This window comes from Homalodisca vitripennis, chromosome 5 (assembly GCF_021130785.1).
Source record: "Homalodisca vitripennis isolate AUS2020 chromosome 5, UT_GWSS_2.1, whole genome shotgun sequence".
NCBI classification, from domain to species: Eukaryota; Metazoa; Arthropoda; class Insecta; order Hemiptera; family Cicadellidae; genus Homalodisca; species Homalodisca vitripennis.
In genome coordinates this window covers 126984496-127002594 of record NC_060211.1, presented here as the reverse complement: position 1 = coordinate 127002594, position 18099 = coordinate 126984496, and the positions used below count along the sequence as shown (strand labels likewise).

Genomic DNA, 18099 nt, shown 5'->3' with positions numbered 1-18099 from the left:
TAAGCGGCAATGGTTACACCAGGGGCTACAACTGAGTGAGTGTACGAGGAGGCCAGCTGAACTCTTCACTGTCCTCTGGTGATCATTTCAGGTACTAACATTGTTCTTAAAAAATCAACCCAGATGATTTTCTGACTTAGAAGTCTTACAACGCCTAAATAAAGAAAAAAAGTACACATAACTACAGTTTCCCACTATCATATTTTGAACCCAACTGATCAAATTCATATGGAAATAGTTACACTAAATAATTGCATGAAAAAGTTCACACAAAGAGTTGATAAAGTTAACATCATAGATTTGCAAGATCACAAAAGAATACATCTCACTCGTCACAACCTACATCTTAATTGTTAAGTTAAAAAGCAATTATCCTACATGATAATTGAATCACTTTACAAACTTTCTCAGAATGATAAAACAAGAACATCTTAAAAATAAAATAATAAACTGCTCCACATATTTCCTGTACTGTTTAACCCTTTTACTGCCGGCCATTTTTTTATCGTACCAGTCAAAATTGCCAAGGGGGAAAATCGCTGTTGTGCATTCATTTACAAAAAATGCTGTATCTTTTTTATTTTTCATTAGATTTGCATGAATTTTTACTTTATTTACTCGTATTTAAATGCTGTTTTTTAAATAATAAAAAGAAATTTTAATTTGAAACAAACTCATTATTTAATTTTAAAAATTATGTAAATAAAAAATAAATAAAAAAATAAAAATTGTGTTTGGCATCTGATAATTTATTTTTAAAATTATACTAAAATTTTGAGCATGATATCATTATAAACTAGAGCAATTGCTTAGAACATATACCAAATTTGAAGGTGCTACCTTGAAACATAGCTGCACTATGAGGATTTTCCCAAAACTGGTAGGCCTCCTCTAGGCCTACCAGTGGAAGTTGAAGGTAAACTTATCTGTGCCACATCCCCCTCACTATCTAATAACTCCTCATTATCTGATGGTAAGATAGTCAGGATCGTCATCAGTGTCATCCACATCACTTTGATTGTCATCAATAGCCCTAACACTAATATCGGCATATGAATCTGACAAATTCTGAAGGAAATTGTCACTCAGTTCGTCTTGCTCTTGTACACCACCATCGATTAGACTGTTAATTATTGTTCCCTCACTCACAGGAGAGTTAAATGTAACTCTTTTACTCATTTTATCCTTGATCAACAAAAGTAACACTTCAAAAAACTTTCGATAACATTGTAAACAACAACAATGAACGAAGATTTCAGTAATCTAACCCGATCATCTGGTTTTGACAGCTGTCTAGGTAGTTCGTCAATTCTAGTCAAAGACGACGAAAATAGAAATCCAAAGTTCTTCAAATGGCTTCTTTCATTATCCTTTCCTCCTAAACAACCAAAATACAAAATATTTCGGCATTTGAACATAACAGTAGCCAGTAACAATAAAAAAAAACAGACGTCCGACATATCGGACGTTGGCGTTTTCGGCAAAAATGCCGACGTCCGATATGTCGGACGTCGGCAGTAAAAGGGTTAAGTTTTAAATTTTATTGTAAGCATGAAACAGTTTATCTCTAACCGTAATGTCTAAGAAGTGAGCAAACACAACTCACTTTTGCCGAGCCTATTGTTTCGGGAGGCTTTAGGTGGTGGGTGTTTATAAGCAGTCGATTTGAGCGCATCACTGGCAGCGAGGTGTTGAGCCTTCTTGATACTCGCTCCCTCAGCCGAGTACTCTTCCTCCCCTAGCTTCAGTGTGACAGTGAATAGTTTCTTGTGGGCCGGTCCCTGCTCGCTAGTCAGTCGGTACTGATGCTGGATCTATACAACACACATTTAGTATACCCTAAATATATTCAACAGAAGATTCAAACAGTAATTTAACTCTGTTAGAAAAATCACTGGAACAGATCTACTACCTAATACAGTTTTTTTTTTATATAACAATATTGGAAATCATATTATTCTCTTTACTTCCATAATCTTTAGGCTAGATCAATGAATTTAAATGCCATACCTTATTGTATCGAGCCAGTTCATTCACTAAACACATAGGCGTTTTCTCTTTCATCAAGTTGGCAAGTTCTACATTTTCTGCATCATCAGAGCCTTTATGTGACATCGTATGAGTTGAAAGTTCAGTTTCTACAACACAGGTAAAAAATACAAAATGAAAAACTACCACTTTTCAGCCTAATATACAACTAAGAACAAATTAAACCAACAATGTTCACAATGAATAACGAGTCATATATAACATATTACAACTCACAAAAAAATGCAAATATTTATGAAATTAAGATATCTATTTAGATGATCCAACTAGAACGTGACATCCATATCCTATATACTTTGTAAAAATAATACCAATTAAATTTTTTACATATTATTATCAATTTACTTCATCCAAGTAACGACAAATAACTGTAATTTATTAAAAAATGGTATGCTAATAGTAGTACCTTTGTATTATATTGTTTATTTCAAAATTTAGGTTAGGAATAGCAGAAAAAGTGAAAACTATTAAGGATTAATTAGGATTATTTTTTCCTTCTTCTTCGAAGGGGCGACCTATCGCTATGCATTTCAGCCTCAAGGACCTTTTGCAACCCCCCCCTGGAAGTATACCATGAGACCAACCGTCTACGGTTTCAGCAGTTCTACAAACCACAGAAAGCAACCGATCAGGTCCTCCTGGAAATTCACCATCCTTGTCCAGACTACCAAAGATGGTATAGCGCTCCCTTGCAATTGCAGGAAAGTCACAGAGTAGATCCTCCCAGAGAATGCTGACTCTTTGAAGATGCTTCCTCAGGTAACTATGTCTCGTAATCAGACCCATAATCCGAGAAGACCCCGATCTACTTAAGGAGACAAGGTCAGACGCCACCCTGAGAAAGGTGACTAGTACTACCATTCTGTTTATTCTCAGACTCGAACGCAGCCCCCACCTTTTTTATTTTATTATATTTTATTTTCAACAGATCAACCATTACAAAAGCGAGCATAATAATTTATAATTATAGTAATGAGTTAGCAACAATGACTAACACAAAACTAAAAAACTAAATCCAGGCAATAAGGCACTTATGGGTATAGCCCCCTAATGGCACCATCAAAAACCAAACACAAGCACAGGTGTGCGTGCGCGTCCGTGTTTGTGCGCGTGTGTTTTGAAATTCATAGTTAAGTGGTCAAGCACTGAGAAGCACATAGAGCTCTCTTGAAGGAAGCCAAGGAAGCGCAGAAAAAGTCCATGTGTTCTGGTAGCAAGCATCCAAGTCTCTGCATCCTAATCACAGGACTGTTGGCTGCATAGGAAGTTGTCACAGAAGTTCTTGCAAAAAGGAATCTAGATCTTGTGCCAGTGGGAATTTGGAAATTTATTTTCTGTAGCAGGTCTGGGCAATCGATGATTCCGTTAACCAGCTTGTACAAGAAGAGAACGTCTTGGATGGAGCATCTTGTTTCAAGTGAAGGTAAGTTACGATAAGACGAAATCTCTTGTACTGGGACATCCAGATACCTAAATCCAAGACGGACTCCCGCAAGTCTCAGGAACCTCCTCTGCACCCTCTCAATGCTATCCCTCAAGTACAACTGGTGAGGGGACCACACCACGCAACAATATTCAAGGTGTGGTCTTATCAAGCAGCAATACAGCGTCCTCAAGACGCACAGATCGGAGAAAGGCGTAGAAACTCTGAAGAGAAAACCAAGAATTTTGAGGGCTCTGCTGCATGTGGTCATAACGCGTTGCTCCCAACTTAGATTGGTGGTAAATATAACACCAAGATCCTTGGTTTCACTAACCCTGACCAATGGTGTATCCATGATTGAATAATCAAATATGATTGGGTTCATGGTGCGATGAAAAGTAATAGAGGTGTATTTGCTGATATTGAAAGACATTTTGTTCGTACTACACCAACGGACAACCAAGTTGATGTCCTCCTGCATCAGAGCCGCATCATGGTCAGTAGAAATCTTCATGAATAATTTTATATTGTCCGCAAAGAGCAGGTGGTTGCATTTGAGGGCATTAACGACATCATTAATGTATAGGTTGAACATGATGGGGTCTAGGTGAGAACCCTGTTGGACACCAGATGAAGCTGGAAAGCTGTGGGACAAGGTATTCTTGTATCTAACCTGAAGCATGCGCCCATGCAGGTAACTGTCAAACCAGTTGAGAAGAGGTCCTGTGAAGCCATAAGCCTCAAGTTTGCGGATCAAGATGGAGTGGCATACCCTGTCGAAAGCCTTTAAGAGGTCCAGCTCTATTGAGTCCACCTGCTGTCTTTGTGCAAAAGCCTCTATGATGTAGGTTTGAAACTGTACGAGGTTAGTGGTTGTTGATTTGTTAGACAGGAACCCGTGCTGACTTGGATGTAGCATATTTCTGACTTGGAAAATAATCTTATTCAAGACAAGTCTCTCAAATACCTTTGCCAAGATTGGTAATATTGTTATGGGTCTATAATTTCTAATTTCACTGGAAGAGCCATTTTTGTGAATGGCACTATATGACCTATTTTGAAGATCTCAGGGAAAACTCCGCCGGATAGAGATTTATTGTATAAATTGGTGAGAGGTTGAGCAAGCAGTTCTGCGCAGTGTTTAGTTACGGATGGAGGAATTGAGTCTGAACCTTTTCTCATGTTTAGTGTGAACCCATTTCGAGACAGCCCCAAAGGATTCACACCTAGAAATACCACAGAACGGTTGAGGTTCCATCATGTTAGATCTGAGCTCAAGTTGGCCAGGGCATCTGCTCTTTCATTCCCAGAGATTTCCTCATGACCAGGTACCCAACAAACAGCCATATAGTTGATTCTACAAAGGGAAGAAACAACTTGACAGCAATCCCAGACAAGTTTGGATTTGAGCACAAAAGAGTCCAACGCCTTTAATGCTGCCTGGCTATCTGCGAAAATGCTAATCGTCTTACTCCTGCACTGCAGACTATGATTCTCACGAACACATTTCATAATAGCTATGATTTTTATAGACAGACTGTGGTATACCCCCATATAGACCCATAGAGACTACAAAAAAAAAAACCAGGCTAAAACCTCCTCATCACCGAGGACTCCTGGATCTGTTTAGCACATTATTTCGGACTAAGCCTGTGAAGTCACACCACTAGGGCATTCCTCGTTGGAGGAATCAGGAGAGTTAAGGCTGATTGAGGTCAACCTTTTTTGCCCAATGTACAGACTGGATATAGTGCTTCATACAGTTCCAGGGGTCCTCTCTCTGGAGAAGAGCTTCAACGATGTTTTCGGGAACGACCGTGAAGCCGATCTCAGCAAAGAGAGAAGCCCGCCGTAAATGCAACCTGTCGCATTAGAAAAAATGTGTACTGCGCTGTGTCTGCAATGTCAGGACAGAACAGACAAGCCGAGCAGGCGACTAAGCTCACCTTGAAAGAATAGACCTGAAAATACCCGTGGCCTGAAAGAAATTGGGGCAAACTCACCATACTGCCATTCCAGCCGTGGTCCAGGATGAGTTTGAAGGTCCAGCAACCTCTCCAATCGCGTTACCAGTGGCCAAAGCTTAAGTCGTGCTCTTTTTTGGCAGCAGTATCTCTGTCCCCCTCGGTCCTGTGGTGGTAGATTGTCTACCTATCCATCGCAAGATGGTAGATAGGAAAGACACCAGTATTAACCATCACTGCTGGTTCAGAAACCGTGCGGTAAGCTGGGGCTCCTGGGTGCTGGACTCAGGAGAGGTTTCAGTAAACATGTTTCTCCAAATCGTGGACCCAAACCTCAGCTTCGTACAGAAGGACAGATTGAACTGATGACAACAACAAGCACTTTTGCAAGGAAGCGAGCCTTCGACATTGGGCATGAGCCTGCCCAGGGCTGCAACAGCCTTGGCGGCTTTGTCGGCGGTAAGATACACCTGCCCATAGAAGGAGACCTGCTGTCAATCATCATCCCGGAGTACTAGGCAGCTACTTAAGTCTCCAGTTGGACGTTGCCCATTTGGAGGGGGAACACGGTAGGAATTCTCCTCTTCGTAAGGGGCACTATCTTTGTCTTGCTGATCACCAGAGACAGACCATGAGCCTGCATCCACACGTTGACTCTGATCATAACCTAGCTGAGCTTGAGTGTCACCTGCTCAACGTTTCTCGCTGTGATCAACAGTATCATAACCTGATCTTTGGTGGTATCATACAGCAGGATGCGACCTGTCAAGTACGACTCTATGAATCTCAGGAAATTTGTAGGAACATACAACATGTGCTTTAGAGCCCATAGCATGTCGCTCCACCTAGCAGAATTAAAAGTTTTTCACATTGAATGTGACGAGGACTACGCGGCTTGATCAGTAGTTGTGGTCCTCTGAACCTTCTGGATGGCATCGATGGTAGATTGGCTGTATCGGAAACCACGCTGCTGCAGTGAAAAGTCACACGCAAAGGCAATCGCCTCGGTCAGTCTGACACGAATGAGGTTCTCCATCACCTTTCCCGCCATTTTGAGCTTACATAAGGGGCGAAATGAAGAAGTCCCTGTTGCAGTCTTAACCTTGGGGATCAAAACTAGGTGGGCCATCTTCCATGTAGAGTAAAAGACACCATATGCTAAACACGCACTGAACAAGTCAAAGAGAAGTATTGGATTTACCTCCACGAGAAGCTAAGAACCTCAGAGGGTATGCTGTCAGGGCCAAGCGCTCTTCTGTTACTGAGAGATCGGACAGCAGCGACAAGCTCCTCTTCTCGAAAAGCTGGGAAGGCAACAATATCTCTGATCTGAACTGGTTGCACTGGGCGAGACGGAAACAGTGTGTCAACGGCACATGGCTTGAGGTTCCAAGATCGCAGGTGGAGAGCTAGCTTCTGGGTTACAATTTTGTAGCCCATACCCAATGGGTCATTATCGACATCCTGACACAGCTGTTTCCAAAACCTGACGTGGCCGCCCTGTGCATTCACGTCGGATTGGTTCTTGGCTTGCTGCACAGATCTTCAGAGACCGAGATACCTCATCCGGAGTTCTGTGATTCCAGGCGTCCACCAATTTTAGTTTTAGTGTAAAATAGATAAGCATCATGTTCAATAATAAAATCACACAAGCTTAATATCCCATTAGATACCCCCTAAAGTTTAAAATTCCTTAAATCATGTTATTCTAGAACAAAGCTGGATCTAGTATTACATATTAGAAAACAACAACAAAATGTTTAGAAAGGAATTAACTGTCTCAAAGTTAGGTAAGTGAATTTTACTTCTTACAGTTAAATACAAGAGTAATTATATTTTTGTAACAGACTTTTTCGACAAATCTTGGAGGGTGCCATGACAAACATGGCCTCTACACTGGATCCACCAATGCTCTAGAATTTGTATTCATCATGATCTCTGGTGGTTGCAGATGTGTTATTCAATGTGAATACAAAAAGTAAGTAATTGATAACCATTATTTTTACCAGAAACTGAGATAGCAGCTCCCTCCATAGCGGCCTGACCAGAAGTCATTATGTAATATTTTCAGCAGCTTACATAGAACACCTGAAAAAGAGAAATTCACTAAATTGAATTTATTTATTTCTGAATTAATTTTAAATATATTACAGACTGTATACGCCGGCATTGTCTTTACAACGTAGCCTTAATTTACAATTAGTAGCATAAAATCTCCATCTACATGACCTCAAATATCGGAATACCACAATCTTATTGGGTCAATCCATTTCAAATCACCCAGGTCATGTTGCTCAACATTTTTAATTTGCCTAATTTTTTTATTATGAGTTCCCTATGGGTAGACAATCACAAAACACTATTTGAAAAAATTTTACAAGCCATAGTTTTTTCCTGGCGGCCATTTTAAAATGGCGGTTTTGCCAGATTTTAGTAAAATACAAGGTTTGCGAAAAGTTTAATTGCCAAGCTATTTTTAAAGATATCAGAATAATTCAAAAACCAGTGTGTTTTCAGCATAAAATAAACTTCAATGTGACATTATAATAATGTTTTTTTTTTGTGCAAGAAAGTCAGTCAAAGTTGTTCTGCAAAATCTCGGAAGAAAATCATCAATTGTTACTTTTTAAGACCATAAAAGTTTAAGAAGGAAAAGAGACTCACTACTAATATTTTTATTTCTTTGTTGAAAACTAATATAACTACCTACTGAAAAAGTTTTAGCCCTGAGAATGCTCTCCTTTTTTTCTAGAGCTTTTCAAAAAATGGCCGAAAGCCTAATAATGTCCAATTTTCTAGGGTTAATAACTAAAAAGGGACTGAATGAAAATAAATGAAAATTTTAACAGAATGTTCTTTATACAAATAGGAATATCTCATAAAAAAATTATGACTGAGACTTAACTACATTTAGAGATATACAGCATTGAATTTTTCAGTTAAAAGCGCTACCCTTTTTCTCGCTTGTTGCGGTAACCAAGTTAGCAAACAAGGGCTTGTTCAAATCATTATGTAACAGGTAAAATTATATTTAATGCTCAAAAATTATATTCCTTATTTAAAACTACTTAGGATTTACAATAAAAATTATTTAAAACCAGAAATAATGGTATAAATAAACAATACTCATAACCACAAAATACCACTTGCGCACTTTAGGAAAAATAATTTGCTAGATCTATTATACTGTCAAAATGTATAATGCATTTTAATTTAAAATATAATATTATTAAATACATTTTATAAAAATACATGATGTAAAAATATGTGTTAGTACCTGAGGAATATTTTAAAATAGTAACCTAACTCGTAATCTTACACAGTGAGAACAATAGGTAAGAATTATAATTCTTCAACTTAACTTACCGATACAATTTTTGTACTACACTTGCATACTGTATCCACATAATATTGTTCTTCTGTGCATTTAGATTTAAAACATTGGTTTTCAATTACTTATTGGCTGCAATTTTCATCAAACGAATTAAATAAAGATGATAATTCATTACATAGTTTCTCATTTATTCCCACAACATTTTTTCCTATAAATGTGGTTGTATTTGTCTATAATACTTATCTTTGTGTTAGTTGCAAATATTAGTAATTCCTTTCGAAATTCTCAATTTTAGCAAACATTGTTCTTCAGCTGACAGGTCACTCACAGGTCACCTTTACTATTACTATTTTAAAATATTCCTCAGGTACTAACATATATTTTTACATCATGTATTTTATAAAATGTATTTAATAATATTACATTTTAGAACATAAATTGAAATGCATATACATTTTGACAGTATAATAGATCTAAGCAAATTATTTTTTTCCTAAAGTGCGCAAATGGTAGTTTTGTGGTTATGAGTATTGTTTTATTTATACCCATTATTTTCTGGTTTTAAATAATTTTTATTGTAAATCCTAAGTAGTTTTAAATAAGGAATATAATTTTTTGAGCATTAAATATAAGTTTACTGTTTAACATAATGATTTGAACAAGCCCTTGTTTGCTAACTTTGGTACCGCACAAGCGAGAAAAAGGGTAGCGCTTTTAACTGAAATTCAATGCTGTATATCCTCTAAATGTAGTTAAGTCTCAGTCATAATTTTTTTATGAGATATTCCTATTTGTATAAAGAACATTCTGTAAAATTTTTCATTTATTTTCATTCAGTCCCTTTTTAGTTATTAACCCTAGAAAATTGACATTATAGGCTTTCGGCCCATTTTTGAAAAGCTCTAGAAAAAAAAGGAGAGCATTCTCAGGGCTAAAAACTTTTTCAGTAGGTAGTTATATAGTTTTCAACAAAGAAATAAAATATTAGTAGTGAGTCTCTTTTCCTTCTTAAACTTTTAATGGTCTTAAAAAGTAACAATTGATGATTTTCTTCCGAGATTTTGCAGAACAACTTTGACTGACTTTCTTGCACAAAAGAAACATTATTATAATGTCACATTGAAGTTCATTTTATGCTGAACACACTGATTTTTGGATTATTCTGATATCTTTAAAAATAAGCTTGGCAATTAAACTTTTCGCAAACCTCGTATTTTACTAAAATCTGCAAAACCGCCATTTTAAAATGGCCACCAGGAAAAAACTATGGCTTTGTAAAATTTTTTCAAATAGTGTTTTGTGATTGTCTACCCATAGGGAACTCATAACAATAAAAAAATTAGGCAAATTAAAAGTGTTGAGCAACAAATTTTATTTTTATTGGGTGATTTTGAAATGGATTGACCCTATTGTTAAAAAGCTTTTGTAGTATTGTCTGATTATTCACTATGCAATAATTCAGAAAATGTAAATTAGATTTATGGAAAATTTTAAGTAATAGAAATCAATCAGAAACTGTAGATTTGGTTTCGTAGAAGATTTGAAGTAACAAAATGAAGTTTTGACAGATTTTATCACATTGGATCATGCTGTGCCATGAAATATTTGTTGGGTGCATAAAAAAGTAGAAGAGATATGTCTTAATAGTACATAATAAATATTTTTAAATAAATTAATATTGCCAACTTCACAATTTTAAAAATCTGCTCAAATAAAGTGTTAGTAAAATCACAGGGTAAAATTTAAGATAATACGGGGGAAAGGCTACAAAGTCTCCTATATCGCTCATTTTCACCAATATATTTATGGTAGAATTTGAGCAAAATGCCTCAGAATCAATTTAATGCAAACTGAAGATCTGGTGGGGATGTGTAGATGAGACTTCCATAGCCCTCAATCAAGGGGACACTAAACTAAATTATTTTTTTTTGTCCCACATAAATGGCATATCCTACTCCTTTCAAAAACATGGAGGTAAAAGTTCAAAACAAACTCGTCTTTTTAAAACATTTATGTGTAGTAAAAGATAGGGATTTCGTTAAAAGAACAACAAAGGTCAACATCCTAATTGTCAATTGAATGTCTTGAAGTCTTAAGAAGGAGTTTCATACTCTTATTGACACAGGATATAATGAGTTGTTGCTCAAAGAAGAGCCTAAAAGAAAAAAAATTGAATCTAAAACCAAATATTCGGTGTGTCATAAACAATTGTAAAAGATAATAATGAACATCATGAGTCAGAAAACTAAAACTAAATATTTGCCTCTCTTAAGAAAAATGTGCTGTGGTTAACAGAGAAAATTAGAAAACACACAAAACAGCATTAACACCACTTTTAGATTCATAACACTACTTAAAGTTTTGTTGAAAACAAACTAAAAATGGCAAGCAGGATGCGAAAAACTATGTTTAATGTAGAACATGCTCTTGTGAAAGGGAATACATAAATGTGAATAAAAAGACCACTAAATGTAAGAGTTAAAGAATATAAAGACAATTACAAAGAAAATGGTTGTGGATAATCTAATATCGCTAAATATTGGTGACCTGAAAATCAAAATATGCATAGGAATAAGACAACATAATACACCAAAAAGAGATTTTTCTTAAATGTAAGTAATCTAATTCAGGTTTCATACATAAAATTAGCAGATCAACCGCTAAGTCAAGCTTTTATTTAAGGTAAACCAAATTGACTCTTTACATATTCCTTCATTACAAGTTGAGGTTCTTTTTCTATTTGATATTTTTAATATTCTGTTGAGCAATTGTTTTCTTGTATTTCCTGGGCTTACAATTTGGTGTCCCATGCATTAACTTCCAATTTTAAACAAGATAAATTATTTTGATACTCTTTTAAATTATATAAGTCTGTTTCTTTTCTTACTACATATCTAACAAAAATTAATAAAACTAAGTGTATCTTAGCATACACATTTTTAGATATCCTATTGCCATGTTTGAGTTAATTACCATTTGGACCTTTTATAACTTGGTCAGTGATTTTCACCCTCCATAACTTAAACCGTTGTTTACTCAAAAAGGTTATAGCCATGATTTGGATTTTTTTTCAAGTCCCTTTGTTTCAAGTTATGAAGAGTTGGGGCAACATTGCTACTCACATCAATGTGTGTTGAAATTACTGCTATTTGTCAGTAGTAAATTGTGACATTTTTATACCACTGAGCAGAAAAGAATGAGTTAAGTTTGTAACTTTGAAAAATATAGTCTGGCAATTGTTTATAGGAGTTTGTGTAATTCTTTTTGTCAAAAAGGTTGTAGGACATCTACGCTATTAATGTACAATAGATGACTGCAAACAACAAACAAGAGATCAAGTCATCGGTAAAAACAGCATATTGATGACACGATGGAACAGGTATTATACATATCACGTTTTGTGAATCAAGGCAATTATAATATTGAATAATGTCTTTATGTCAACCAAAATAGTTGAGTAAATACTATAACATAAACAAAGTTTGGAAATTTTATGTAAATGCTGAAGTCTGATGATATAAAAAAAGAAAGTTAAAAAGCTCAAATCAATCGAACTCTAGGACGAAAAAGAAATAAAAGAAAGGTGAACTGGAGGTAAACTCAACATTCAGATTCAATTGACCCTTCCCATCATAACTATGTTATGTGTAGAAAACTTGGTTGTTCCACCGTGCTTTGGGATCATGTTAGAAACATCATAGTGCACTCAATTATGCACCTGATGAGACAATGAAAATACTCTTCACATAGATTCTACTGTAATTTTTAGTCTAGGTGTCTCTCATGTTAAAACAATGCAAAGACTTTGTTTTGAACTTCTTTGTCGCCAAATTTTGTTTTTTTATCTCTTCAAACAAACATGTTACCAGATTTCAGGAATCAAGTCCGTGACAGCTTCAGATTTCAGGTGCTATACTATGTGGAAGGTGAAGTGGAGCTAAACTCAACATTCACAATGAATCAAAGCTTTCCATCAAAAATACATTATGTGTCTGAAAACTATGTTGGTAGCAATAACAACAATTAATTTATAAAAGTTATCTACGCATGTATAAGAAGAGCCATTATAACATAACAATGATAAAAATTAAACATCATATAGAAACAATGTTTAATGCCATATAGTACAAATAACAGTTATAAAAGACAGAATTGAGAACAACAACAATTTAACAGTATTATATTATATAACAACAAAGGCAATAAAACAATAATAATACTTGACCCATACAACTCAAGCACTAGCCATTTACTTAACTCATTATTTATTATTAGTTATACTTATTTTATATTAAATTTATAGTGTGGCAAAAATAATGTAATGCACCCAAAGAATAATAACTTATATAGTAAGGACAAAAATATAAAATTTGTTAGATATTTTAGGAGACAGACTTTGCAAAACATCGGAAATGTTTTATTAGTTTTATTTTTTATGTTTATACTGCATATTTTCCTTACGTATTTAATCATGCTAATAAAATACTGAAATAATAAAGATACACCTAAAATATGTGAATTTGTTTAAAGAATATTTTAGTGCCATTGAAAAAGGTTTATGACTATTCGTACATATTTTAAAATTGTAATATACTAGATCGGTTAGACTATTTATAAATAGAACATTTTCTTTTTGAAGCCTAAATATATTATTTTTATTATAATTAACACTAAATTTACCATCACTCTAATCTCCAAAAAGATTTTTGTTTATTTGGTTTCTAGAAAAATACGTTTTTATTCATTTTTTAAATGATATCGTTCAATTTATGTGATATCTACAAATAAGGTCACTTATTAACTAAGTACTTAGTGCCTGGAAGGCATTTTTCAGCCAGATAGATTTAGTTAAAAAGTTGTATTATTTCATTTTTATATCAGACTGAAAAATGTTTTATCTGTTTACTTAAAGTAGATTAAAAAAAACAATATTATTTAAAGATCAATCTTACCATTGAAATAACAACAAGACAGTGAAAAATATAATTCTGTTGAACTTGTTTTTTTAAAGAATCTCTTAAAATTAGGATGAATTAAGAATCAATAGAAATGGGAATTTTTGACATCCGAGCCATAATCTAGTCAATAAAGCCAATATTAGGCCCTACTTTTATTACAGGTAAAGTTTAATAAGCAGCCTACACTCGTTATACAGTTGTTTTTATAGAATTTGTTATTACAATTCATTAACCTTAAAATAAGATTTAAGCTCATTGGTTATAACAATAACAATAAACAAAAAGAACTAACTAATTTTTGGAGAATTTGTAAATGGCAATGAAAATGAGGAAATGGTGTAACATAAGCAACTGAAAGTTCTTGGCGAACAGTTAAGAGATACCAGTAGACTGTCTAGCAGACCATCTTTGTGATTTTTTGAACTGCGTCTGTCTGGAGAGGATCCTTTTCACCGTTTCACAAAATGGGCTACTCACTGCTATCTGGGCAAGCTATAAATACTGTAATGTTTCTGTGATATGTACGTCTAAGCAAAAATTGGTTTTGTTATTTATCACTGTTATTGTTAAATTTATTTCATTAAAAATTGTAATGAATTATTTTTGTTGATAATGTATTATACATTTCTTATTGTGTACAATAATTATTTAATATCAAAGTTAGATGATATATCAAATCTTTCGGTAATAAAAATCTACTACGTAATGAGCGTAGAATGCTTATTAAAGCATCCTTCATTTCAAATAGGGACTTAGATTTATTAAAAAAAACCCCATCTTCATGATTGTTTTTAAACACTTGCATACATTTCCATTAAAATATTCAAAAATTGGGTACTTTGGTATTATTAAGAGGCCACCATATTTTTAACAGCGTTTCTTATCGGCGACATAAAAACTACATCATTAGAAAGAAAATCTTAATTTGACTTACAGTAAAAATTATGTCATTATGACAGTTGATTCTTGTTCTTCAGAAAGAAGGCAATGTCAGCGAGAAGGAGGCCACTATGTCCCTATCTACTATTTGTCATAGGCTTTACATACATTAAGTGTTATAGGCATTAAAATTTAAACAGTTAAAGACAACTTTAAACAGCTCACGTGATCTGAGCTTAAATTTAGGTACTATCTCGAAAGATGTCTTTCTTTTTAAGCCAGAAGTGCCGGGCTCTACCGAAGCCCACTGATGACCAGGGGCATTTCTGATCGGTATTTTCCAGACCTCAAACCACATGCCAGATCATCCGTGATCTGACATCGGAAAAGTCTCCAATCTGGAATCTCCTAGCCATCACTATGTGCTTCAATAGTGCCACCGCTGGCTAAAAAAAGAAAAACATCCTTCAAGATAACACCCAAATTCAAGCTCAAATCACGTGAGTACTCGTAAGTGTTATCTTTAACTTTGATACAACTAGTAATAACATATTTATGATAACCTAATTATATCACGTAATAACAAGAAGTAGATAGAGACAGCGTTGCCTACTTCACGTCAACATCGCTTCTATTTGGAAGGCAGAAAACCAAAACCGGTCGTCATAATGGAATGTAATTTTCACAATTACTCAAATTAAGTCTGTTATTTCTAATAATGTATTTTTTTTTTATATCTCTGGTAAGAAAAACAGTTTCAAAATAGTGGTCTCCGGCTAATACCAAAGTATGATATAAATCTTACATGTACGCTAATCTTACCACAAGTTTATAGCCTAAATTAACACACAGAAGTAAATTTTTGTAGACTGGCTTGTCAGAACAAAGTAGGTTCTAGCCTACAATAAATAAAGACTGGTTTAATTTTTTTTTAATTTGCAAGCGCAGGCCAAATTAATTACAACAAATATCAAGAAAAACAATGTTAGAGACTTGCTATTTTGCATGTACAATCTAATTCTCTGCAGTTATCAGGTAGACTTTAATTAATAAGTGGCCTACACTCGTTATTCGGTTGTTTTTAACAAATTGTTCAATGTTTTAATCTACAGCATAATTCGATAGTACAATTTATTTAACTTAGCATATGATTTCAGCTTATTACTTATAGCAGTTTTAATGTAAACAATAAACAGCAAGAAGTAACTACTATTTTAAGATTTTGAAAATGGCGTTGAATATCAGAAATATATGTGAGATACTTCTCACAAGTGACGAGATTAGTTTAAGTGGCTTCAACATGTACGTTTGGCTCCTGTAAACCCATGGGGAGAATTCTTTCCTCCATTTCACAAAAGCTGTTACTCATTGCTATCAAGCTGGGCAAGTTATAATATTGTAAGGATTCTTTGTTATGTAAGTCTAGGCCTTAGTTGGTTTTATTGTTTTGAAATGTTAGTGTTAAATTTATGTTTTTAAAATTGTAATAATCAAGATTCTTCTTGTTACAGTAATTTATTATAACTGTTATTGTGTACAATTTTTTCATATCGAAGTTGAATAGTATATCGAGCAATTAGACAAAATCAACCGAATAACGAGTTTTAATAGTAAGTAATAGCTATAATGTACCAACATATGAATTAGGTCAAAATCAAAGTCTTCTGCTTTTAAATGGATTGATAAAATCAATGTTAGGCTATTTCTGTTAACTGCGCTCACACACTATTTTTGCACAATGTTGTATTTCTTACCTACAAAATTATAGTTAGGTGAGTTTGGCTCTAAGTATTCATGATTAGACTCTCCACAATTCTTATCTGTTACTTACATAGGTACAATCTTATGGAATGTTTTTCATTTCTTGCGATCTCTGAAAAGTGGCACCGCACCAATGCAAACCCCACAGATGGCTTTTAGAAAGCTCTTTTTATTTGTAGGGCATTCTTTACCTTTAATATTTCATAATGGATTTCTTATTAACTTTCAAAGCATTAAATTTCCTATGTTTGAAAAATCAACAAATAAATCACATCAAGTGGGTTAAGCAAACGACCAACCTCAGAACTCATGTTTTTATAAGATAAAACTTTATAGGTATGACACAATCATAAAGCTAAATGTTGTTTAGCAACTGAGAAAAATAGAGGGGTTGAAAAAACACACACTCACTATACAAATTATGCTATTTTATAACTACTAGCCTAGCCTATAACTGGAAAGTAGCATTTAAAAAAGGCTTATCACATTAGCTTTACTGCACTTTTATTTAACTTAACCTTAAGATTAAAAATAATTGTGCCCAGAGGGCAACACAAATTACTTTATACGTAGTAGGTAAAAATTAGAAAAGGTCTCAGAGCTTTTAACTCTTGAGATTGTAGTTGTTGTGAACTACTACCATTTGAAACCAAACTTAACTGCTTAGAAGATTAAGCTGAATAAATTGTGTATCAAAATATGACACAACTGAAATATTAGACAAACATAACTTAAGGCATATATCCTTCAAACTAAAGAGAATATTTGCAAATTATTGTATTAACTAATTTCCAATTCCTTACCTCATAATGTGGTAGCCACTCATTGTGATTAAAGGAGTTTCCAGCAAAATATCTCACAAAACACTTTTCAAGCTGCACACTGCAAAATTCAGAACAGTGAGTGGCACAGAATAATGTGATTCATAAGAAGGTAAATATACATTTCTACTTTAGCAAGAGTCCTACTTAAATCAGCAGGGAGGGTGTACGGGACCGGTTTCTTGATGACCATTAATCATTGACTGCATACAAACCTCCAGATTTTACGGCCCGCTCCAATCTATAATGCAGATATTCCGGTTACTGCTGGCTATAAAAAGAAGGTATTAAGGAAGAGGGAGAATCCCTAACACATCAATAAAAAATTGCCCACATACAATCACACAGACTCGCAAAACATCACTCACCATTTCTACCACCACCACTTTTCACACAACCATTGCTGCTACTGGCTACTGCTAGCTCTGCAGCACAACACAAGCATATAGATAATTCCACTGCTTTGGTGACTCAGTAAGACTACAACAAATTCTCCAACACATTTACGCTATTTATTAATTAACAATGAATTCGTTGAAATCCATAATTATTATTTTCATGTCTCCTTTCAATTAACTATTAAACTTGTAATAAAACAACATTTTGTTTTAAATGTTAATTGAAATAAAGATAACAAATATCTAGATTGTGTATTTTTTTTAATATTGAGAGCTAATATGACTGATTAACCAAGAATAAATCATAGTCAATTCAGTTTTACATTTTAGGTAGATTCCTCTATTGCGTTGAGTACTTGTTTATAAATAAATAAACATATACTAAGACTATCCCTATATTAACAGTTGAAGAAACGTTTTAAGGACGCACTAAAACTTACTAATGAACATTTCAAATTAGTTTAGACAAATCGTATACGAAATCGGCGATCCAAAGTCAAGGGACCAATATT

At 34.2% G+C, this 18099-nt stretch overlaps 1 protein-coding gene across 5 annotated transcripts in view; it reads right to left on the bottom strand.

Moving 5' to 3' along the window:
* LOC124362845 (double-stranded RNA-binding protein Staufen homolog 2-like) overlaps positions 1-17689 on the bottom strand; it is a 56632-nt gene extending 38943 nt beyond the window's left edge. Inside the window, exons 1-5 of one of the 5 annotated variants that reach the window (XM_046817702.1) lie at positions 17558-17689; positions 17172-17250; positions 7443-7524; positions 2011-2138; positions 1607-1814 (exon numbers count right to left, since the gene is read on the bottom strand). In XM_046817702.1, coding sequence (XP_046673658.1) covers positions 1607-1814; positions 2011-2138; positions 7443-7491 — 385 coding nt within the window. In that variant the 5' untranslated portion in view covers positions 7492-7524; positions 17172-17250; positions 17558-17689. The other 4 variants (XM_046817699.1, XM_046817703.1, XM_046817700.1 and 1 more) reach the window with 4 other exon arrangements.
* Positions 17690-18099: the final 410 nt, after the last annotated feature.